The sequence below is a fragment of the Oncorhynchus mykiss genome, chromosome 9, assembly GCF_013265735.2.
Source record: "Oncorhynchus mykiss isolate Arlee chromosome 9, USDA_OmykA_1.1, whole genome shotgun sequence".
In the NCBI taxonomy this organism is placed as follows: domain Eukaryota; kingdom Metazoa; phylum Chordata; class Actinopteri; order Salmoniformes; family Salmonidae; genus Oncorhynchus; species Oncorhynchus mykiss.
Genome location: NC_048573.1, coordinates 54,240,551 through 54,265,244, shown reverse-complemented (window position 1 = coordinate 54,265,244; position 24,694 = coordinate 54,240,551). Strand labels below are relative to the sequence as shown.

At 42.4% G+C, this 24,694-nt stretch overlaps 3 protein-coding genes across 5 annotated transcripts in view; 2 read left to right on the top strand and 1 right to left on the bottom strand.

The window, feature by feature from the left end:
• The window catches only part of cep104 (centrosomal protein 104), a 47,195-nt gene extending 29,676 nt beyond the window's left edge, over nt 1-17,519 (top strand). For all 3 annotated transcript variants that reach the window (XM_036988336.1, XM_036988334.1, XM_036988335.1), the window contains exons 21-22: nt 9,842-9,929; nt 15,730-17,519. In XM_036988336.1, coding sequence (XP_036844231.1) covers nt 9,842-9,929; nt 15,730-15,875 — 234 coding nt within the window. In that variant the 3' untranslated portion in view covers nt 15,876-17,519. The remainder of the gene's footprint in view (nt 1-9,841; nt 9,930-15,729) is intronic.
• On the bottom strand, nt 17,330-19,922 carry LOC110532396 (UDP-GlcNAc:betaGal beta-1,3-N-acetylglucosaminyltransferase 7-like). The gene has a single exon (XM_021616271.2). The coding sequence runs from the start codon at nt 19,444-19,446 to the stop codon at nt 18,202-18,204; it is 1,245 nt and encodes a 414-aa protein (XP_021471946.1). The 5' UTR covers nt 19,447-19,922; the 3' UTR covers nt 17,330-18,201.
• An 800-nt stretch (nt 19,923-20,722) lies between these two features.
• Nucleotides 20,723-22,833, top strand: LOC110532394. The gene is made up of 4 exons (XM_021616268.2): nt 20,723-21,099; nt 21,427-21,519; nt 21,620-21,985; nt 22,096-22,833. Exons 1-4 carry the CDS (start codon nt 21,085-21,087, stop codon nt 22,228-22,230), a joined length of 609 nt encoding a protein of 202 aa, XP_021471943.1. The 5' UTR covers nt 20,723-21,084; the 3' UTR covers nt 22,231-22,833.
• The last annotated feature ends 1,861 nt before the right edge of the window (nt 22,834-24,694 follow it).

The following is a 24,694-nucleotide window of genomic DNA, read 5'->3' as shown; positions in this document are numbered from 1 at the left end:
CAAAATAAAATCTAGACTGTCAGGGAGAATAGAACATTTCCAAAATAATTAATTTAGCAGTATTGATTTTGTTATAATTTGTTAGCAAAAGAACACATCATTAGGCAAAATGCATAGAATTGCAGGAAATTCACTTTAAAACTGCAATATTTTCTCTCAGCTACATTGCAAAATGTGTCGAATTTACAGGAAGTGTGCTTTAAAACTGAAACAAATGTCTTGCTAAAATCAAGCAGTTCCGACAGTCCAACCACTCCCATTGCCACACTCCATGCCACGCCCACCACCTATGCCCCTTTTTGATCCAGAAAAAAAACTGGGATTTCAACAGTACTTCTTGTCAAAACACAAAATATGCCTGCATTATTTCAAAAATGTAGTATATCAAATGTAGCAGTTTCAACTAAGGCAGGTGCATGTTGTTTAGGCTGGGATTTATTCCGATCGTGCTTTGTCGGCTATGCACCTTTCAAAAGGAATGTTTTCGCTAAAACCACATTCACGGCAAACTGCATATGTGGGCTCAATCGAAAATTACCTTTAAATGGCGCGTAGCCGACAATTTGATTGGATTCAAACCTCGCCTTAGTTTGGCTTGTGTCACCTTTTGAGATTAGGGGGGGAAAACGTGACACGTGTTTAAAGTGGAACGGACAGCATTTTAACTTCTTTGCAGATATGAAACAAACATACAATCATATCAGTAAAAAATATCAAATTCCCAGTTCATGCAACAACAACAAAAAATACTTCAAATTATAGATACTATTTGACCCAACATTCCATGATGTTGGCAGAATAGATGGATTCGGTTCAATGCGTGATTAATATAACTCACATTTCTTCTTAGTCCAAAAAATATTGCTATCAGGTTGTAATTCACAGCTGGCCTGGTACATTGTTTGCTGCCTCTATTCGGGATGCACTGTTTCAGTGTCAATGACTCATTATTTTGGACAAAAACTGACAAATGTAATTAAGGTGGGGCATGTCAATAGAACCAAACTAGTGAGGGCAATGATCACAAGTCAGTCATAACGTGGCTAATATGCTAGTGTATCTATTTATGTAGCAAGCTACAAACACTAGCTAGCTAACTGCTAGGAGGATGTCATGTCATTGGAGGAGTGGTTGAGTGCCTGACCTTTTCCCCTTTTCTCGTTTTTTGGTGGCTACACAGCTACGGCAGAGATGCACGTGTCATTTAGTTTGAAATTGAATTGCTTTGCTAGCTATGTTACCATATCTCTCGCGTTCGTGAATTCACTGTGGCTAGCTACCTACTCTGATTTCAGAGCACTCTTGTGTGAGTGTGTCAGAGCGCAGAATAACTTAATTTACGAACACGCAACACCTGCTGAATTTGTGCCACATTGTGCAACTTCTGTTGTGCGTTTATTGTGAACACTGAGGCTGTAACCGCTCTAATTACAATTATAACAGTGGCCAAGTAGGCTGCTGTGGCTATTTGATTATAATGTAGGCCTATCAGTGGCCTAACATCAAAAACAATTGAGAAAATGTATCCCATAACATTTTAACATGAAAATAGCTGTTCTGTCTTCCAGCCTACAGTAGCAGCCAATGGGTGGTGTTTAATGTAGACCTACATTCCATGAGACTTTTGGAAAAATCATGCAGGGCTTGACATTAACCTGTTTTTCCACTTGACCTTCAGACAAGGAGGTGACTGAATGTGCTATTTGATGCAAGAAACCACTTTACAAAAGAAAGTTTATTATTCCCATACCATTATCACAGATAATCACACACATTATGCTACCCTCTGCCTATTGGCCACTTAGTTTATTGAAGCCTGTCTCAAAATACAGCACTGCCCCTTTAAGATAGGTAAAGAGCATTTTTTCTGACTCGCTTTTCAAAGATGGCTAGAAATGCACATGTTTTGTGCTCTTGTAGGAAGCAACAACTCCCCCATTGTTGACTAGAAATTAGCTATAACTAGGCTAATAACTCACTTACTAGCAAAAAATATTAACAAATGTGCACATGTGGCTATATCCAGCTCTCGCTTTGATTGCAAATCAAGCGCATCTACTCGCGACCACTCATGCTCTAAACACAGTCCAGTTCAAAGTGAATGGCACAGGTCCATATACGGCAATGGTCTATTTGCATATGTAACTCACCACTTGGATTCGGTCTTATGTAGCAAAATTTGAAATTGTGTTTTTACATTGGATAAAAATAGAGACTCGGAGCTACAAAATGGTATATCATACTGCATTGTTGAGGAGCAATGGGAAAGTAATTCTGCTTTGAAAGTTGATAAACGTGTTAACTCACTTTTGAGAAAATGGCCTTTGAAATGTTTTGGTATCTAGTGAAGAGCTCCACTTTGTTTACACCCATTCAGCATCGTTCACACCCTCTTAAGCTTTAGCCCCACCCATCTTGTTTCGCCCTCTGAGCTTTCAAAGCGCACACTTGAAGCTCTGGCCGATTTATTTGTTTACCTATGGATAACATGAAAACAGCCTAACCAGCTCTGCTGGCAAAAATGTAATTACGCTTCTTTGCTCTAACTAGCAAAGCAAACAACTCTGGGATACAAATAACAACGTCCGCTACAGAGCCAGCCAGCTAACGTTAGCTAGCTAGCTAACAGTACACTTTAGCTTGAAATTAAACCACTTTCGGTCAAAATTAGAAACGTGTAATATCTGAAAATGTAGCTAGCTATCTTACCTGTATACATCATCATGCATGATGGACATGTCTCCCTGTCATGAATGTCATGCCACAGTTGCTCTTGTTTGAAGATGTAATCCAGAGATGGGTGTTTTCTCCATCTCTCTCCTCTCTCAGCATGTTCAGCCACTCATTATCTCAGCCAATCATGGCAATCATAATTTAACAATTTTATTTGTATTTACAGATGGCATACAAGTTTGTTATTAAGGTACATGAAAGTTCACATGTTCAAGAAGACATTTCTGCCCAAAAACATTTTATAAAAAAATTACGTTCAAACAGCTCTCCTGTGAAGTCGTGAATTGCGACATACGCCTAATTTCCTGAGTCGGGTCACATATAGGGATACTGCAGCTCTGATTGGTTATGCCGCACCGATCTGGTCTGTAGAGTATGGGCTGAGTTGTGCCTGTCAATGCAATAGAATTCTACTCCGTTGTGTTCCGCCTACAAGAAAATCTCTTGCATATTTAGTTTTGTATGTTGCAATGGAAGTGGCTAATATTGGCAATTCCCACAGTAGAGGGAAAAATTGATAGTGTTAACTAAAGGGGAAAACTAGAAAGTCAGTCCCAGGGGAGCTGCGCGCCTGCGCGTAGTTTAGAGGGAACATTGCTCATGAACGATCTATATAACATGTAAACAGCCTAACCAGGTTAGTGAGGTGTTCTCTCATTTGTGTCTGGAAGTAGCAAGCTAGCCAACTTTAGCCAGTTAGCTTGGGTGCTTGGTTGGGACAACGCATGCAATGGCAGGCAAGCTGCAGAAGGATGAGCAGGCTATTCCCCATCGTTTATCAGTGCAATTTTAACGGCCAACCAGCTGAAAAAGTTTGAGAGGGTTTATCTAATGTTCCTTCGTTAGAGTAGCTCATCTTTCTCTGGCTTGCATTAGTTGTTGATCTTGTTGTTGAGATGCATATAGGGAAAGATAGCCAACCTTTTTATGATTGTATGATAAATAGAACTGTAACGTTCCCAAAATGTAAGAGGACTCCTGTGGTATTTAGGTACATATTTGCAGAAATCCATTCAAGTGTATTTTGAGGCTTTTGCCTAAATGCGTTCTAATGATCTAAAGTTGCGCTGTTGCAACTGCCTGTAAATACAGTCCAGTTCAAAGTGAATGAGGGCAGGCCCTTGTTTGCATGTAGGCCTACAGTACCTCTGATTGGCTATGGTGCACATGTCTGCGTAGACTCCGGTCCTGGACAAGACAAATGTTTTTATTCGGTTTTATTTACTACAGTGTCTAATTGTGCAAACGGCACGGCTGCTTTGCCACTATATTGCTATAGTATTGTCATAAATGCTTTAGTATACGTAATTCCCAAACATTTTAAGAATTTATGAAAACTTGAAAATGACCATATCTAAGCGCTCGTGTAATTCTTCCTGGGGGTGTATATTAACAGATTTTAATAAGATTTCATGTTGCTAAAATGCTGTCAGTTCCACTCACCCACTAAGGTGAATGAGACAGAAGGCTAAAATACTAAGTAGATAGATATAAAGGTGGTTTAAGACTTGTACGGGCATTCACTAGCACAAACACAGTTTTACCGTGCCTCTCTCTTTTCCTCCCTCTGTCAATCTGCCACCACCCAGAGTGCTGTTAATGTTAGGCTTAAGGACCAAACAGCTGTATGGAAAACATTGTCTGTATTTAAAGTCACAGTGGACTCCAAAGCCCTCACTTCAAAATATAAATGTTGTTAATCCAAAGGGAAATAAAATGTGACAACTTTTCTTGCGTTATTATTTTCTTTTGGGCATGGCATTTTGGAAAAAAATCTAACTATTAAAGATGTCTGAATCGCCTTTCAGTTTCCTGGAGTTGCCCATCCCTGACTAAAGTAATGAAATGCTCTTGTGTCCACGGGGCAAAAGAAACACTGGCAGCACCTCTAACCACCTCAAACCTTTCATCCTTCTGATGAAATGGCTCAAAACAAGGCTGACATGTTACAATACAATACTATTCAACTTTGTCCATATGTTACAGCGTACAACGTAAATTCGTCTTCTGCGCTGTACTCAATGATAACTGCTTATGCTTTTGTTTCTCAATGTCTTACCCACCACTAGTGTGTGTGGCCAAAGAGGTCTATTTTCATGTCATCTGACCATAGCACCGGTTCCAATCCAAGTGCCAATGCTGTTTAGGTCTGCGGGTAGCACTCCCACCTCTATACTTTCTCTTCCTCTGTATCTGCTGCTAAAGCCATTTTCTGGCACTCTAAATGTCAAGCTTCTGCCTCTAACCCTATGAAACTTTTTTTCCACATTCTCCCTCTCTGCGGACGACTTTGTCAACCACTTTGGAGAAAAAAAGGTTAACGACATCCGCTCCTCATTCACTCAGCTTATTCATTCCACTGGTCCCAGTCACACAGAACTACCCTCCGCCTTGACCTATTTCTCCCCTCTCTCCAGATGAAAGCCAGTGACTAGTGGGGTCAGGCAACTCGACAACCTGCCTGCTCAACCCCCTCCCCTTCTCCAGACCAGCTCTGAAGACCTCCCATTCTTCACTCCCCTCCTCCCTCACTCGACTCCTCTCACGTCAAAAAATTACAGACACTTCAGCGTGCCGTTTCTGACGAACTCTCTTGCTATCACTCTCAGAATGATCTTCTTAACCCTAACCAGTCAGGCTTCAAGACGGGTCACTTAACCGAGACTGCTCTTCTCTGTGTCACGGAGGCTCTCCACACTGCCAAAGCTGACTCTTTCTCCTCTGCTCGCATCCTACTAGATCAATCTGCTGTCATCAACACCGTGAACCATCAGACCCTCCTCTCCACCCTCTTTGGGCTATGGGCGTCTCAGGGTCTGCACACTCTTGGATTGCATCCTACCTGGCAGGCCGGTCCTACCAGGTGACGTGGAGAGGATCTGTGCCAGCACCACTTACTCTCACTACTGGTGTCCCCCAGGGCTCAGATCTACGCCCTGTTCTCTCTATACACCAAGTCGTTCAGCTCTGTCACATCCTCACATGGTCTCTCCTATCATTGCTATGCGGATGACATTCAACTACTTTTCTCCTTTCCCCCCTTCTGACACCCGGGTGGCGACACGCATCTCTGCGTGCCTGGCAGATATCTCAGCTTGGATATCGGTCCACCAGCTCAAGCTCAACCTCGACAGGATGGAGCTGCTCTTCCTCCCGGGGAAGGTCGGCCCGCTCCAAGACCTCTCCATCACGTTTGACAACTCCATGGTTTCTCCCTCCCGGTGACCCTTGGCGTGAGTCTGGACACCCTGTCGTTCTCTGCAAACATCAAAGCAGTGACTCTGTCCTGCATGTTCATGCTACAACATATGTAGAGTACAACCCTACCTCACACAGGAAGCGGTGCAGGTCCTATTCCAGGCACTTGTCATCTCCCGTCTGGACTACTGCAACTCTGTTGGCTGGGCTTCACGCTTGTGTCATCAAACACCTACATCTTATCCAGAACGTTGCAGCCCGCCTGGTGTTCAACCTTCCCAATTTCTCCCATGTCACCCTGCTCCCCGAACACTCCACTGGCTTCCAGTTGAAGCTTGCAGCCACTACAAGACCATGGTACTTGCCTACGGAGTAGAAAGAGGAACTGCCCTTCCCTACTTTCAAGCTATGCTCAAACCCTACACCCCAACCTGAGCACTCCGTTCTGCCACCTCTGGTCTCTTGGCTCTCCCACCCCTACGGGAAGGCCGCTCCCGCTCAGCCCAGTCCAAGCTTCTCTGTCCTAGTACCCCAATGGTGGAACTAGCTTCCACCTGGATGGCAGAGTTTCTGCCCATCTTCCCGAAAACATTTGAAACCCTACCTCTTATTCAAATTATCACCCAATTGCCTTTGGTGAACTAACATTCACATTTGACTGTCACGAGAATTAGGTTCTCAATGTTCATAAACCAATTCATTTAAATTACTCAGTCTGTGGCCAGGATTTGTAAGATACTGTGTTATGTTAATGACTGTGTTATGTAGTTGTTCCACCTAGCTAAATGAATGCACTAACTGTAAATCATTCTGGATAAGAGTGTCTGCTAAATTACTAAAATGTACTCCAGGAGGTGGTATGGTCAGATGACATGCAAATAGAGATTATTTGGCCACCACACCAGTGGAGGGTTTGGTGTTGAAGAACTGAAGCATATGCAGAAAAGTACCTCATACCTATGGTAAAATATGGTGGTGGAACTTTGATGTTATGGGGCTATTTTGCTTCCACTGGACTTTACCAAGGACCAGGACATTTTAGCCAAAAACCTGGTTGCCTCTGCCAGGAGGCTGACACTTGGCCGCAAGTGGATCTTCAAGAAAAACAGGAACCCTATCCACTAATCAAAAGCCACAAAGAAACCAACATTTTGCAATGGCCTTCTAAGTATAAAATAATGTAATTTCCAACTTTTGGAGCATACAATATAGCTCAGTATTTGTATTATTTATTTTGGTCGTTTTTGCTCATCTTTATCAAGGGTGCAAATAATTATGGGCCTAAGTATATATCATGATATTAAAAGGTCCAAAATGTATATAGCAATTGCAGATTACCCCTTTTAAATAGTAAGAAATATGTTCTTTATCAGGGCTGTTAAGTATCAGTCCTGGAGGGCCGAAACACTTCTGGTTTTCATCCTCTCCTTCTAATAAGGGACTAATTCAGAACTGGGATACCAGGTAAGTGCAATTAACTACCAGGTAGAAACAAAAACCTCCAGGACCGGAATTGAACAGCCCTGATCTTTTAAGGATGATGAGTATTATACAGTGGCAAGAAAAGGTATGTGAACCCTTTGGAATTACCTGGATTTCTGCGTAAATTGGTCATCAAATTTGATCTGATCTTCATCTAAGTCACAACAATAGACAAACATAGTGTGCTTAAACTTTTAAAACACAACTTATTGTATTTTTCTTGTCTATATTGAACACATAATTTAAACATTCACAGTGTAGGTTGGAAAAAGTATGTGAACCCCTTGGCTAATGACTTCACTAAAAGCTATTTGGAGTCAGGAGTCAGCTAACCTGGAGTCCAATCAATAAGACGAGATTGGAGATGTCGGTTAGAGCTGCCTTGCCCTATAAAAAACACTCAAAATTTGAATTGGCTATTGTGAACCATGCCATGCCTCGAACAAAAGAGAACTCAGAAGACCTAAGATTAAGAATTGTTGACTTGCATAAAGCTGGAAAGGGTTACAAAAGTATCTCTAAAAGCCTTGATGTTCAGCAGTCCAGGGTAAGCCAAATTGTCTATAAATGGAGAAAGTTCAGCACTGTTGCTACTCTCCCTAGGAATTCCGTCCTGCAAAGATGACTGCAAGAGCACAGTGCAGTATGCTCAATGAGGTCAAGAAGAATCCTAGAGTGACAACTAAAGACTTACAGAAATCTCTGGAACATGCTAACATCTCTGTTGATGAGTCTACGATACATAAAACACTAAACGAGAATGGTGTTCATAGGACACCATGGAAGAAGCCACTGCAGTCCAAAACAAACCCATTGCTGCACGTCTGAAATTTGCAAAAGTGCACCTGGATGTTCCACAGCACTACTGGCAAAATATTTTGTGGACAGATGAAACTAAAGTTTAGTTGTTTGGAAGGAACACACAACACTATGTGTGGAGAAAAGAAGGCACAGCACACCAACATCAAAACTTAATCCCAACTGTAAAGTATGGTGGAGGGAGCATCATGGTTTGGGGCTGCTTTGCTCTCTCAGGGCCTGGACAGCTTGCTATCATCGACGGAAAAATGAATTCCCAAGTTTATCAAGACATTTTGCAGGAGAATGTAAGACTATCTGTCCGCCAATTTAAGCTCAACAGAAGTTGTGTGATGCAACAGGACAACGACCCAAAACACAGAAGTAAACCAACAACAGAATGGCTTCAACAGAAGTCCTGACCTCAACCCGATTGAGATGCTGTGGTATGACCTCAAGAGAACAGTTCACACCAGACATCCCAAGACTATTGCTGAACTGAAACAGTTTTGTAAAGAGGAATGGTCCAAAATTCCTCCTGACTGTTGTGCAGGTCTGATCCGCAACTACAGAAAACATTTTGTTGAGGTTATTGCTACCAAAGGAGGGTCAACCAGTTATTAAATCCAAGGGTTCACATTTTTCCCACCCGGCACTGTGAATGTTTACACGGTGTGTTCAATAAAGACATAAAATTATACGTTTTCTTGTGTTATTAGTTTAAGCAGACTTTGTTTGTCTATTGTTGTGACCTAGAGGAATCAAATTTCATGACCGAATTATGCAGAAATCCAGGGTTCATATAATTTTTCTTGCCACTGTAAATAGAAATATTAGAATAGAATGTAAATGCTCTATTTGAGCTGCATTGTCAATGCATGTCGACACTAAGCCTCCTTTTGGGGGAAATTTGACAGAGTAACTCTTCCGTATATAACATCTGAAACCTGTTCATGCGTCAGTCAGGCAAAGATTGAAAATGTCTTCCAGCGACTTTGGAGCTGTTGTCTGTGCCAAATAATGTTTGTATCATGCTTTGTGCTGCTGCCATGTTGTGTTGCTACTGTATTGTTGTCATGTTGTGTTGCTACCATGCTGTGTTGTCATGTGTTGCTGCCATGCTGTGTTGTCTTAGGTCTCTCTTTATGTAGTGTTGTGGTGTCTCTCTCGTTGTGATGTATGTTTTGTCCTACATTTTTATTTTTAATCCCCCATCCCCGCAGGAGGCCTTTTGGCTTTTGGTAGGCCGTCATTGTAAATAAAAATGTGTTCTTAACTTACTTGCCTTTTTAAATTCATAAAAACACACATGCAGTGTCCTTCTTAAGATGAACTGAGGAGGCACATTTTCAGGAAGCCCTCAAGCAGCGCTGCCGCATTCATTCTCCCTCGCACTTCTCCTTCTTACCTTCGACAAGGAAAACTCTCAGTAGCAGTTGAACCTCTGCGGCCCAAACCCTTGACTGGTGTGCCAGAAAAACCCCTGTGTTGGAGCGCCAAGTCGGCCATTAGCCAGGCTCTGACACTTGCCCACAGTGCTGCTGCAAAGCAAAGGCATGCATGGAGTAAGAGGGAGAGAGTATATCATTTTATAGGCCAGCAGCAGACTGACTTGCTCTTTGTCCTCCAGGCCTGGAAGGCACACCTCATGGGCCGAGAGGGCTGTAAACAGAACTCACGGAGGACTGCGGTATTGCAGAGAGGCCAGCTGGCACAAGGTAAGTCATTCATACACCCACTTACCCCCCCCGCTCTTCCACCCAAGCCTGGGGGGTAGTGTTAGACCCATGGAACGGGCCCATGCTGCATATTGGTCAGCTATATAGCTGTGTTCCAGTCTCATGCCGAGAGATGCATTGAAATGTCAATTTGTTGTATGGTAAATAATGTGTTTTGCATTCTTGTGAATTCATAAAAACTGAAAAAGCCAGTAATGCTTTCAAAATGCAAAACCAATTAGTGCATGTGAATGATCAGTACAGTATGTGCTCAAGTGATAGTTCATTGGTTACGAATTTTGTCTGTTTATACCCTTTCACTGAAAGCTTATTTTTTGTTTGTATTTGTCATTTCCTGACCTTTGCCATCACAGGAACTTTCGTGTTTTTTCCTCTGTCCTTTGTGTGCGCATACATGCATGCCAGTCAGTGGAGGCTGCTGAGGGGAGGACGGCTCATAATAATGACTGGAATGGAGTAAATGGAATGTCATCAAGCGTTTGCTGTATTTGATACCATTCCACTCCAGCCATTACCTTGAGCCCGTCCTCCCCAATTAAGGTGCCACCAATCTTCTCTGATGCACATTCTGCAAACGTGTACACACACACACACAGCATTCAAACACTGTACAACCTTCTTGCCTTGCAGGTTACCTGTATACAATACACACAAGGCAATTCCAGACTGAAAATATTTTTGCTATCAGATTGTTCTGGCAATTCTCACATAGAAACTTAATTGGGAGGAAAGCTGTTTGGCATGCTTTTACATTTGTATTTTTATTTATTTTTTAACATCATGATGAAAAGTGGCCATTTTAGTCCCTTTTCAGACCTACAGTGCATTCGAAAAGTATTCAGACCCCTTGACTTTTTCAAATCAAATCAAATCAAATCAAATTTTATTTGTCACATACACATGGTTAGCAGATGTTAATGCGAGTGTAGCGAAATGCTTGTGCTTCTAGTTCCGACAATGCAGTAATAACAAGTAATCTAACTAACAATTCCAAAACTACTGTCTTGTACACAGTGTAAGGGGATAAAGAATATGTACATAAGGATATATGAATGAGTGATGGTACAGAGCAGCATAGGCAAGATACAGTAGATGGTATCGGGTACAGTATGTACAATGAGATGAGTATGTAAACAAAGTGGCATAGTATAGTATAAAGTGGCTAGTGATACATGTATTACATAAGGATACCGTCGATGATATAGAGTACAGTATATACGTATGCGTATGAGATGAATAATGTAGGGTAAGTAACATTTATATAAGGTAGCATTGTTTAAAGTGGCTAGTGATATATTTACATCATTTCCCATCAATTCCCATTATTAAAGTGGTTGGAGTTGAGTCAGTGTCAGTGTGTTGGCAGCAGCCACTCAGTGTTAGTGGTGGCTGTTTAACAGTCTGATGGCCTTGAGATAGAAGCTGTTTTTCAGTCTCTCGGTCCCAGCTTTGATGCACCTGTACTGACCTCGCCTTCTGGATGATAGCGGGGTGAACAGGCAGTGACTCGGGTGGTTGATGTCCTTGATGATCTTTATGGCCTTCCTGTGACATCGGGTGGTGTAGGTGTCCTGGAGGGCAGGTAGTTTGCCCCCGGTGATGCGTTGTGCAGACCTCACTACCCTCTGGAGAGCCTTACGGTTGAGGGCGGTGCAGTTGCCATACCAGGCGGTGATACAGCCCGCCAGGATGCTCTCGATTGTGCATCTGTAGAAGTTTGTGAGTGCTTTTGGTGACAAGCCGAATTTCTTCAGCCTCCTGAGGTTGAAGAGGCGCTGCTGCGCCTTCTTCACGATGCTGTCTGTGTGAGTGGACCAATTCAGTTTGTCTGTGATGTGTATGCCGAGGAACTTAAAACTTGCTACCCTCTCCACTACTGTTCCATCGATGTGGATAGGGGGGTGTTCCCTCTGCTGTTTCCTGAAGTCCACAATCATCTCCTTAGTTTTGTTGACGTTGAGTGTGAGGTTGTTTTCCTGACACCACACTCCGAGGGCCCTCACCTCCTCCCTGTAGGCCGTCTCATCGTTGTTGGTAATCAAGCCTACCACTGTTGTGTCGTCCGCAAACTTGATGATTGAGTTGGAGGCGTGCGTGGCCACGCAGTCGTGGGTGAACAGGGAGTACAGGAGAGGGCTCAGAACGCAACCTTGTGGGGCCCCAGTGTTGAGGATCAGCGGGGAGGAGATGTTGTTGCCTACCCTCACCACCTGGGGGCGGCCCGTCAGGAAGTCCAGTACCCAGTTGCACAGGGCGGGGTCGAGACCCAGGGTCTCGAGCTTGATGACGAGCTTGGAGGGTACTATGGTGTTGAATGCCGAGCTGTAGTCGATGAACAGCATTCTCACATAGGTATTCCTCTTGTCCAGATGGGTTAGGGCAGTGTGCAGTGTGGTTGAGATTGCATCGTCTGTGGACCTATTTGGGCGGTAAGCAAATTGGAGTGGGTCTAGGGTGTCAGGTAGGGTGGAGGTGATATGGTCCTTGACTAGTCTCTCAAAGCACTTCATGATGACGGATGTGAGTGCTACGGGGCGGTAGTCATTTAGCTCAGTTACCTTAGCTTTCTTGGGAACAGGAACAATGGTGGCCCTCTTGAAGCATGTGGGAACAGCAGACTGGTATAGGGATTGATTGAATATGTCCGTAAACACACCGGCCAGCTGGTCTGCGCATGCTCTGAGGGCGCGGCTGGGGATGCCATCTGGGCCTGCAGCCTTGCGAGGGTTAACACGTTTAAATGTCTTACTCACCTCGGCTGCAGTGAAGGAGAGACCGCATGTTTTCGTTGCAGGCCGTGTCAGTGGCACTGTATTGTCCTCAAAGCGGGCAAAAAAGTTATTTAGTCTGCCTGGGAGCAAGACATCCTGGTCCGTGACTGGGCTGGGTTTCTTCCTGTAGTCCGTGATTGACTGTAGACCCTGCCACATGCCTCTTGTGTCTGAGCCGTTGAATTGAGATTCTACTTTGTCTCTGTACTGGCGCTTAGCTTGTTTGATAGCCTTGCGGAGGGAATAGCTGCACTGTTTGTATTCGGTCATGTTACCAGACACCTTGCCCTGATTAAAAGCAGTGGTTCGCGCTTTCAGTTTCACACGAATGCTGCCATCAATCCACGGTTTCTGGTTAGGGAATGTTTTAATCGTTGCTATGGGAACGACATCTTCAACGCACGTTCTAATGAACTCGCACACCGAATCAGCGTATTCGTCAATGTTGTTATCTGACGCAATACGAAACATCTCCCAGTCCACGTGATGGAAGCAGTCTTGGAGTGTGGAGTCAGCTTGGTCGGACCAGCGTTGGACAGACCTCAGCGTGGGTGCCTCTTGTTTTAGTTTCTGTCTGTAGGCAGGGATCAACAAAATGGAGTCGTGGTCAGCTTTTCCGAAAGGGGGGCGGGGCAGGGCCTTATATGCGTCGCGGAAGTTAGAGTAACAATGGTCCAAGGTCTTTCCTCCCCTGGTTGCGCAATCGATATGCTGATAAAATTTGGGGAGTCTTGTTTTCAGATTAGCCTTGTTAAAATCCCCAGCTACAATGAATGCAGCCTCCGGATAAATTGTTTCCAGTTTGCAGAGAGTTAAATAAAGTTCGTTCAGAGCCATCGATGTGTCTGCTTGGGGGGGGATATATACGGCTGTGATTATAATCGAAGAGAATTCTCTTGGTAGATAATGCGGTCTACATTTGATTGTGAGGAATTCTAAATCAGGTGAACAGAAGGATTTGAGTTCCTGTATGTTTCTTTCATCGCACCATGTCACGTTAGTCATAAGGCATACGCCCCCGCCCCTCTTTTTACCAGAAAGATGTTTTTTCCTGTCTGCGCGATGCGTGGAGAAACCTGTTGGCTGCACCGCTTCGGATTGCGTCTCTCCAGTAAGCCACGTTTCCGTGAAGCAAAGAACGTTACAGTCTCTGATGTCCCTCTGGAATGCTACCCTTGCTCGGATTTCATCAACCTTGTTGTCAAGAGACTGGACATTGGCAAGAAGAATGCTAGGGAGTGGTGCGCGCTGTGCCCGTCTCCGGAGTCTGACCAGAAGACCGCCTCGTTTCCCTCTCTTTCGGAGTCGTTTTTTTGGGTCGCTGCATAGGATCCACTCCGTTGTCCTGTTTGTAAGGCAGAACACAGGATCCGCGTCGCGAAAAACATATTCTTGGTCGTACTGATGGTGAGTTGATGCTGATCTTATATTCAGTAGTTCTTCTCGACTGTATGTAATGAAACCTAAGATGACCTGGGGTACTAATGTAAGAAATAACACGTAAAAAAACAAAAAACTGCATAGTTTCCTAGGAACGCGAAGCGAGGCGGCCATCTCTGTCGGCGCCGGAAGACTTTTTCCACATTTTGTTACGTTACAGCCTTATTCTAAAATTGATTGATTTGTTTCCCTCAATCTACACACAATACCCCATAATGACAAAACAAAAACAGGTTTTCAGAAAGGTTTGCAAATGTATAAAACAATGTACATAAGTATTCAGACCCTTTACTCAGTACTTTGTTGTAGCACCTTTTGGCAGCAATTACAACCTCAAGTCGTCTTGAGTATGATGCTACAAGCTTGGCACACCTGTATTTGGGGAGTTTCTCCCATTCTCTGCAGATCCTCTCAAGCTCTGTCAGGTTGGATGGGGAGTGTCGCTGCACAGCTATTTTCAGGTCTCTCCAGAGATGTTTGATCGGGTTCAAGTCTGGGCTCTGGCTGGGCCACTCAAGGACATGCAGGGACTTGTAGGTTTTCATCAAGGATCTCTCTGTACTTTGCTCCATTCATCTTTTCCTCGATCATGACTAGTCTTCCTGCTGCTGAAAAACATCCCCACAGCATGATGCTGCCACCACCATGCTTTACCGTAAGGATGATGCCAGGTTTCCTCCAGATGAGACACTTGGCATTCAGGACAAAGAGTTCAATCTTGGTTTCATCAGACCAGAGAATCATGTTTCTCATAGTCAGAGTCCTTTAGGTGCCTTTTTGCAAACTCCAAGCGGGCTGTCATGTGACGTTTACTGAGGAGTGGCTTCCGTCTGACCACTCTACCATAAAGGCCTGATTGGTGGAGTGCTGCAGAGATTGGAGAACCTTCCAGAAGGACAACCATTTCCACAGAGGAACTCTGGAACTCTGTCAGTGACCATCCCTTCTCACCCCGATTGCTCACTTTTGCCGGGCGGCCAGCTCGAGGAAGAGTCTTGGTGGTTCCAAACTTCTTCCATTTAAGAATGATGTAGGCCACTGTATTCTTGGGGACCTTCAATGCTGCAGAAATTGTTTTTTTGGTACCCTTGCCCAGATCTGTGCCTTGACACAATCCTGTCTTGGCGCTCTACGGATACTTCCTTCGAACTCATGGCTTGGTTTTTGCTCTGACATGCACTGTCAACTGTGGAACCTTATATAGACAGGTGTTTTCTTTCCAAATCACGTCCAATCAATTTTATTTACCACAGGTGGACTCCAATCAAGTTGTACAAACATCTCAAGGATGATCAATGAAAACAGGATGCACCTGAGCTCAATTTCAAGTTTCATAGCAAGGGGTCTGAATACTACATTAAATAACATATTTCTGTTTTATTTTAATTACATTTACAAACATTTCTACAAACCTGTTTTCAATTTGTCATTATGGGATATTTTGTGCGTGTGTGCATGTGCGCGTGTGTGCCTGTGTGGTTGAGGGGGGGGAGGGTGTATTGTAGAATAACACTCAGTACTTCCTAATGGTGGAGGAAGTCATTCTCTTCTTTTTCTCCTGTGTTCAGGGAAGCCTGGCAGTGTGGCTAAGCTTAAGCAGGTGTGGTCAGTGGGAAGTAGGGGCAGGGCAATGGGCAAAGGGAGCAGGATTCCGGCCTTGGCACCCAGAGCCAGCCGAACCCACACCAGCCGCCTCACCCCAGTCAAACGGTGAACCCACACCCAACCGTCCCTGCCCCAGTCTTCTCACACAAGAGCACCCTAGATTGTCCAAATGCTTGGAATGAGGAAGAACCATGGCACCGTCCCAACAGTATAAAATACATTCCTTTACAATCACTGATCTAAAATGACATGATCGGTTTCAATCATATGGCTTTATCCCAACCTATGTAGTCGCCTTACACCAATGGGAGAGGAAATGAGGGAAGAACATTTGTCCGTTTTGGGCTACAGTTTCATGTTGACACCCTGACTAGGGAGGACTGGATTAATCTCCCTTGCAACTGAGTCTGTCAGAACAGGGACCAAAATCTGGCTAAAATCAAAAGGGAGGGATACTGAACGATATTGCAATATATTATATATTAGTATACTACATACTAAGGTATTATAATATAGTAATAATACTATTCTAAGCTGTTTCTTGATTACTCCAAATCCAATAACAGCCTGAGTGTAGCTACAACAAGCTTTATGCAGGGCATCTGTTTACATTTCTCTTTACGTCTCTTTATGTCTCTCTGTGTGGCTTGTAATCTAATCAAATATGTTTTACATTGATACAGTAGTTGTGTAAATGTCTTTGTTTCTTACTGTAATTAATTTCCCTACTTAGTTATTATATAGCACCTTTTGCTTGTCAATGGAATTTATCATGCTTTTTACATTGTCACACTATTTATTGTTTCAATCTGGGTTTTTTTATATTTTGAGTGTTTAGACAATCAACACTAAGCACAGATATTTGGCCTAGCCAAAAAGCCATTTAAGGTAAAATAGGAATTATTAATTGCTAATTGAAATCGAAAATAAATGAGAACAAACTTTATCTTTTTTTCTTTAGGAGTAATGTACGTTAGTGGTAATTTTCCCAAACATCTAAGATTTGAGAATGGTCCCACTTGATGAAACTTCTTAGGCACTTAGTTCACTGTAATACTTTCTAGATATGGTAAGATGCACCCTTTTATAGGGTTGCATTTTTTTCCATATGTTACTTAACATGCTATTGCATTTTGTATAGGTAGCCTAAATCAGAGGGATTTTATACCAAATGTGTGAATCTTGACCTAAATCTACAAGTCATAATTATCTCCAAGGTACACCCTACATCAGTACAATGTGGACTGGAACTAATATAAAGGGTTCACTTAGCAGACGCAGACAATACTATTTTACTGCTTCATATGTTATATGGTGTGTTTCATTGTTATCTGCTGGTCCTTTGCCTTGAGTTACCAATCTTGATCAAATTATAGGACAATTTGACATTTTCTTACATCCCAATCTTTTTGTCTCTTTCAGCTTTTTCATATTTAGGAAATGACATAGGTGTATATTACAGGAGGCTGGTGGCACCTTAATTGGGGAGGACAGGCTCGTGGTAATGGATGGAGCAGAATCAGTGGAATGGTATCAACCACATGGTTTTACATGTATTTGATGCCATTCTATTTGCCCCGTTCCAGCCATTATTACAAGCCGTCCTCCTCTCAGCAGCCTCCACTGATGTATATATTTTCCTTGTGGATTTTCAGTACATATCAATCAGTATTGACTGTACATATTTGATTTACAACCATTCTGTGCAGAGATTGAAACATCTATGTTTGATTAAATAAAGTTAACAGCACTGTATAGATTCATTTGTCTCTTACTCTGGTGAGTTTGAGATGCCACATATGTATTTCACAGACAACTGTTGTAATATTTTACAACAACAATTACAGTATCTGTTATCCACCCAGCAGCCCTCAACTCTTACCCAGCACTCAGACACATTAAAACACTGATATAACAATACATATTTAATGAATCTGTTACAAACATCAACACAAAAACTAGTTGTGACTCTTAAAATGTCATTAAATATTTGTTCTAGAATCTATGGCAAACATTTACCAAATTATATTTTCATCTAACCTTTTTAGTTACTAAAACATCCATAATCTCAAAAATCAAAGGCACTAAACTGGCATGAAAAAGGCTTTTCAGTGTTCAATGCTGCCATATATTTAGTTTGCTGAAAAAGTGGTTAATTTTGTATAGACAAGTCATGTACACTTACTAATTTGGTTTTCCTACCTATTGACATTACAATAAACATTACAAAAATGAAACATTAAACAGGTCAGTGAGAATGAAAGAATGTCATTCTTTTCACATTGTCTTTGTTAGTTGGATATTTTAGTGCTGGATATTTTAGTGTTGTTGGATATGTTAGTTTATCAGTGTGTCCTACTAGGCCTACATACACATATAACAATTTAACAATATTTGTTGCATAACCTTTGTCACACTGAGCTTTAGCTTGACAATCATGGTGCAGTGTTTTTGGCACAAACCAGCTCCTTATTTTCCACTACACTCCACATCCTGAATAGCTCCTGAGGACTCAATTTATGGACTACGATGAGGTTTTTGAAAAAGCAAGGTTCTCTGTTCATTGGACTCACTCTGCGTTTCATGATGCCAAAGGTCCTGAAACCTATGTGCATCTCTGGAGTCAAGTGTAGCTTCTGGAGGCACATTCCCAAAAACACATCATCAATGGGATAGAGCTCCAAGTCCTCTGAAACCACAAACAGTCTATGCGCTAATTGTGAGGACATTAAAAACCCACCACCACCAACATAAGGTGGGTACGGTTTGTCAAACAGCTCTTTGGGGATGTAGTATTTACTTTGATGGTTTCTGATGGGGATGGCTTTGGATATGGTGTCCCCAACAAATAAGTTCAGCACTTTGCGGTCCTCAGTCTTGAAACCAATAAGTTCCAGTAAGTTCTTTGTATTCACGAAAACGTCGTCATCCCCTTTGAATATAAACTTGGCACTGGAGCAGTGAATATCAAACCATTTCAGAAAATTTACCTCTTTCAAGGTGAGGTTGAAAAATGTGTCCATAAAATCCCATTGAAGAATGTCTCCATATATAATGTCCTCATACTCAATCAACTTTTGAAGGTTTTTCATGTCTTTACCATTTGTAGGGCTTCCTAGAAGAAACAGCGTTTTTATTCTCTTACCATCAATGTCCTGTTCCCTACCCCAGGTATTACGCACGGCCTCTCGCCTATCATGCTGCTCTATAACGGATTTTACAACCATGAGCAAGTGTACGTCTCCATTCCTGCATTTATCCGGGTGATTTATTAACATTGGGAAATACCGACAATGTCTGTGTAACACAAATTGGTGGAACCTCGGATCCAAACGTCGAAACCAATCATTTTTCCTCACGGCTGAATCTTCACTGCAGTTCATAACGTGTACATCCCAAGTAGCTAGAGTAGCGTTGGACACCTTCACCCGTGGCGCATCCAAATCATCACCAAGAACAGGCGAGTAGTTTCCCAAACTGCTTTTCAATAGGCCTTTTCCTTTGTAGAAATCACACTCAGGTCCACACCAACTGGCTTCTTCCTGGCGTTTAACTTCCATATCATCCTTGATGCTGTTATCCACAAGCTTGAACTTTTGGATCATCAATAAAGACGCAAAAACTAGAGACAAGCTGAGGAGAGTTTTCAATGCCCTCTTTCTTCTGAAAAAAAATTCCATATCTATGGCGCAAAACGTGTAATGAATAAGAAATCCTTAAATTGAATAGGTGCCCTTATTGTTAAAGCATCTCATCATTCATTTTGGCTACATCTTAGTGAGTCTATTCACTGTCCCGTGACCAGCTACCTTGAGAGTAGGTAGCTGGACGCCACCATGCTATTCCTTTAGCGTACAAAAAGACTAATCTATATTTCTTGGAAAGTAATCTCTGTTATATCATACAACAAAAAAACGTTATCGATGAGATTGTGGACTGGTCTTGAAAAGTGACTGTTGCCTACAAGCTTATCCACTTACTCAGTTCCCACTAAGCATGGACCGACTTCTTCTGTACATATTTTTTGGGGGTCCTGTCCAGACCGGCCTTCTTTGTTTGGTATTTTTTTGGTGTGGTTTGGACCAGCCACCGATTGTCGACTTTTGATCCGGTCCGAACCAATCACAGATGTCTATATTTGGTTCAGATTTCGTCCAGTCCGGAAAATATGTATTTTGAACTTTCATTCATAACCTAAAATTAACCTAACTTCGACGTCAGAAAATAGACGTATTTTCAAACATTATTTTGTTTACTGGGTTTTTTTTATCCTCTCCCCATTACACATATCTGTGACAATATGCAGGTTTCTTATTTCACATCACAGGTGGCTCACTAGACTGCGTCTCAGGTTGGCTTACTCATCTTTTAGGCTTTAAATTAGATATCTAATGGCATAAGTTACTTGAAAAACTAAGGCTCAGGCTATATTGTCCATTTGATTGCACCTGCTATTTATTTATCAGCCATCAAGCAATACAGTGTATTGTCTTATTATAATGATAATAATACTGTATTATATAATAGGTTATTGTGCAATATTATATGCATTATAATATCACAGCCTACATACAATTGCCCATCAACGTAGCTAAGAAACTAAACTTAAGTCCCTTAGCTACCATCAACGTAGCTTCAGAAAACGTAATTATAAATTATAGGGTACATTTGTTTTGCAATAATCATCCATTAACACAAAAATATATTTATCACACACATACACACAGAGAGAAAGAGAGATCCACAGGGACAAAATCAGTGTAACTCTAGACGCCCAAGCACAGATGAAAGGGGAAACCGGTGTCTTTGGGCTGTGTGAGGAAATACATTACAAGCTTTTACCACCCCCGTGTGTCGGTTTTGGAAATTGTCAAATGTGCCGTGTTTTTCCACCTCAAACAACGACCTTATTTATGCCCTGAATAAACATGTATTAAGTGCAGTAAAACACGACACTCAAGTTTTAGTCGAAATAACAAAGGCAAACAGTAAGCACCATTGACTGGCACAAGGAATCAATTGTTTCTTGATCAATCAGCATCAAAGAGACCTCGACCTCTGATTGAACTGCACGTGACATCTAGACGTAGCTACATTTTTCGGAATTCGAGCGCTGTCTCGATTCACCACTCGGACCAGAAAACAACACGGTGTCTTTTTTTTTTATCAGAACGACGATTTTACCGTTTGCCGACGACCTGTATTTAGAACAAAATTACTATTGGTTGAATTAGCTAGCGACGTCTACAGAAATTTGTGCAAAACCGACTGTTAACAAGCTTGCAATCCAGTGACTGACATGTAGCTAACTTCCGAAAATGAGGAAGAAACAGGTGAGTTTGTCCGAGTTAGTAGCTAGCAAACGTTAGCTAGTTAACCTCCCACAATATATACTATTATTTAACAGTATTTAGTTAGCGATTAAATTGTCCTACCTAGCAAAAAAAAATGCTACCTAGCAAGCGATTCAATTGTCCATTGTCTTTGGGAATCCTGATTAGTCTTTCTTTCGTCGACTAACGGTAGTCTGTTAGCTAGCGGGGCAGTAGTTAGCTAGCTAACTATCTGTTGGTTACGGTAGCCAGCTAAGAAGTGTTCGGTATTTAGCTAGTTAATGTCTGTGCAACTGTTGATTAACAAAATGTCTGAACTCATTTCAGATGTCGAGTCGAGTTAGCAACTTGAAGCGGCGAAAGGAGAAGTGCGCTGTTCCCTCAAGCGACCGAAACCTCAAGGTGAAGGGTTCAGATAAGGTGAATGCTGTTTTTAGTTCTCGGTTTAGATACGTTTGAAATTATGGCTGGTCCATCAGTGAAGCCTCTTAATATTTTGAATAATCTGTTTTGCCTACAGAGTTCAGTGAAGAGGATGGATGTTAAAAAAATGGAAGACTCAAAAACCGAAATTCCCCTGAATGACTGTATGGTTGGCGGTTGTATGGAGTCAACAACTACTTCTGAGAGGCTCATCTGTGACGGTTATAAATGGGATGAAAAGACAAGGTGTGGCGCACCACCAGACATGGATGAATTGTGGGAGGGTAAAGAGAATGGTCTGAGATTTGAGTTGAATTACCACAGAACAAACGTGTTACCAGAGAATATGGAGGGTGATGAAACTGAAGCGAGTGTTGTGATTGATAAGAGCATCTTCCTTGATGATGACAGCAACCAGGTTCTTCCTGTGGAAAAGTTCTTCGGAAACATGGAAGTTGTACAGGTGAGAGGAGAGTTTTACAAGAAGTGCTTGGTGTGATGGGTGAAATAATGGTCTGATGTTTGGAGTATGTGGCCTAATTTCAAATACTGTTATTTCCATTTGCCTTGTAGGATTGTCCACAGAGATCTGCAGCCTCCTTGACCTTCAGCAGGAGGGAGCACCGGAGACGACAGTACTACGCCAAAGAGGACAGTGATGAAGAGGGCTACACAGACATGCAGCAAGAGGACATAAATGGCACTTAGGATTTAGTTACTTCTATAAACTATCAATGGGATGGATTAAAACCTCTGTCCTTTTACTAGCCTAATGGCAGACAAGCCTGGGAAAGTGGATTTGTTCAATGGAACGAGGGTATCAAGTTAACTTTTTGCCAGCATGTACCCCAAAGTTTTTAAATTTGTATTGATGTTTAAAAAGCTATTTGCACTAACAAAGTAACTTCTTGCTTTTCAATTATCAGGACCTATAGTGTGTGTATATATTGTTTAATTGGTACAGGGTAAGCGCTCGTTCTATTTTTATTGAATGTGTCTTTTACTTTGTTACTGGTTGCCTTGTCAGTATGTATGCACAGTAATGTCTTTATTTGGTGTTTTTATATTGCTATGTAATAGCACGACTGAATGAATGCAACATAAAAATCATGTAGTCTTTAGGCAGGTTTCCATTGACCCGGGTTTATTAGACAAAAGCAATGTAGCGACAAAAAAAATGGTGATGTGTAACGGAAACTGCAGATATAGGAAACACTTTCTAAAGACACATAAATTACAACATTTATATCAGTTCAATGGGTGGGATTTTCCTTTCTTCAAACTTTCTTTGTAATAAATGATTGCTGAATACTTTGGCAGGTTCATGGGGAAAGTGTCATCATGAGCTCCATGCTACATTTAATTCTAAATGCCTACTGCTTGCAAAATCAATTTCTTCAACTGGTTGGCTGGCAACTTTCACCATTTAGTTATTTCTGATCTGCAGGAGTGTAAGTTTCACAGTGGCACGGACAGTGGTGATACATTGGCACAAAATTAGTCAAATATTGGATTATATCCATTCTGGCTTCCTCGGACTACCTGAGACATGAAACCGACAGGTGGGAGAGAATACAGTCTGTTGCCAGTTTCAGTGCAATTTGCCTAAACGGCTAATGGAAACTCATTCTGATTGGCTGGGCCTGGCTCCCCAGTGGGTAGGCATGGCTACACCTGCCCGGTCGTGACTAGATATGAATTTATTTCAATTGACTGATTTTCCTTATATGAACTGTTACTCAGTAAAAAAAAATGTTGCATGTTTTATATTTTTGTTCAGTATATTTTCAATGCCAACTTTGTAAATGTCGACAAAAATCACTAGAAGTTAAACATAGGTAATGTTACACTGCCAATACAAGGAGCAAGTAAACTTTTTTAAATTTTCAATTACCTGTGTCTGTATTGTTCCACAAACACATTTACACTTGCCCAAATGAAAGCATAACTTTATCACATAATTATCTAATGACGCTTACAGGCCATGGAGCTGCAATCAGTTCTCAAGTCTAATTTTATTTGTCAAATGTGCCAAATACAACAGGTGGATTTTCAAACCTTAGTGAAATGCTTACTTACAAGCCCTTAACCAACAATGCTTTGAGAAGTTTTAAGAAAAACAAGTGTTAAGTAAAACATAGAAAATAAAAGTTACAAATAATTAAACAGCAGCAGTAAAATAACAATAGCGAGACTATATACAGGGGGTACCAGTACAGAGTCAATGTGCGAGGGCAACAGTTAGTCGAGGTAAAAGAGGGGTCTGGTTGGCCCTTTGATTAGCTGTTCAGGAGTCTTATGGCTTGGGTGTAGAAGCTGTTAAGAAGCCTTTTGGACCTAGACTTGGCGCTCTGGTACAGCTTTCCGTGCGGTAGCAGAGAGAACAGTCTATGACTAGGGTGGCTGGAGTCTGACAATTTTTAGGGCCTTCCAATGACACCGCCTGGTATTGAGGTCCTGAATGGCAGGAAGCTTGGCCCCAGTGATGTACTGGGCTGTATCCACTACCCTCTGTAGTGCCTTGCGGTCGGAGGCTGAGCAGTTGCCATACCAGGCAGTGATGCAACCAGTCAAGACTCTCGATGGTGCAGCTGTAGGACCTTTTGAGGATCTGACGACCCATGCCGAATCTTTTCAATCTCCTGATGGGGAGTAGGTTTTGTTGTGCCCTCTTCATGACTGTCTTAGTGTGTTTGGACCATGATAGTTTGTTGGTGATGTGGATACCAACCTGCTCCACTACAGCCCCGTCGATGAAAATGGGGGTGTGCTCGGTCCTCCTTTTCCTGTAGTCTACCATCATCTCCTTTGTCTTAATCACGATGAGGGAGAGGTTGTTGTCCTGGCACCACACGGCCAGGTCTCTGACCTCCCTTAGGCTGTGTCATCGTTGTCTGTGATCAGGCCTACCTCTATTGTGTCATCTGCAAACTTGATGATGGTGTTAAGAGTTGTGCCTGGCCATGCAGTCATGAGTGAACAGGGAATACAGGAGGGGACTGAGCACGCACCCCTGAGGGGCCCCCCGTGTTGAGGATCAGCGAGGCGGATGTGTTGTTACCTATCCTTACCACCTGGGGGTGGCCCGTCAGGTAGTTCAGGATCCAGTTTCAGTGGGAGGTGTTTAGTCCCAGGGTCCTTAGCTTAGTGATGAGCTTTGAGGGCACTATGG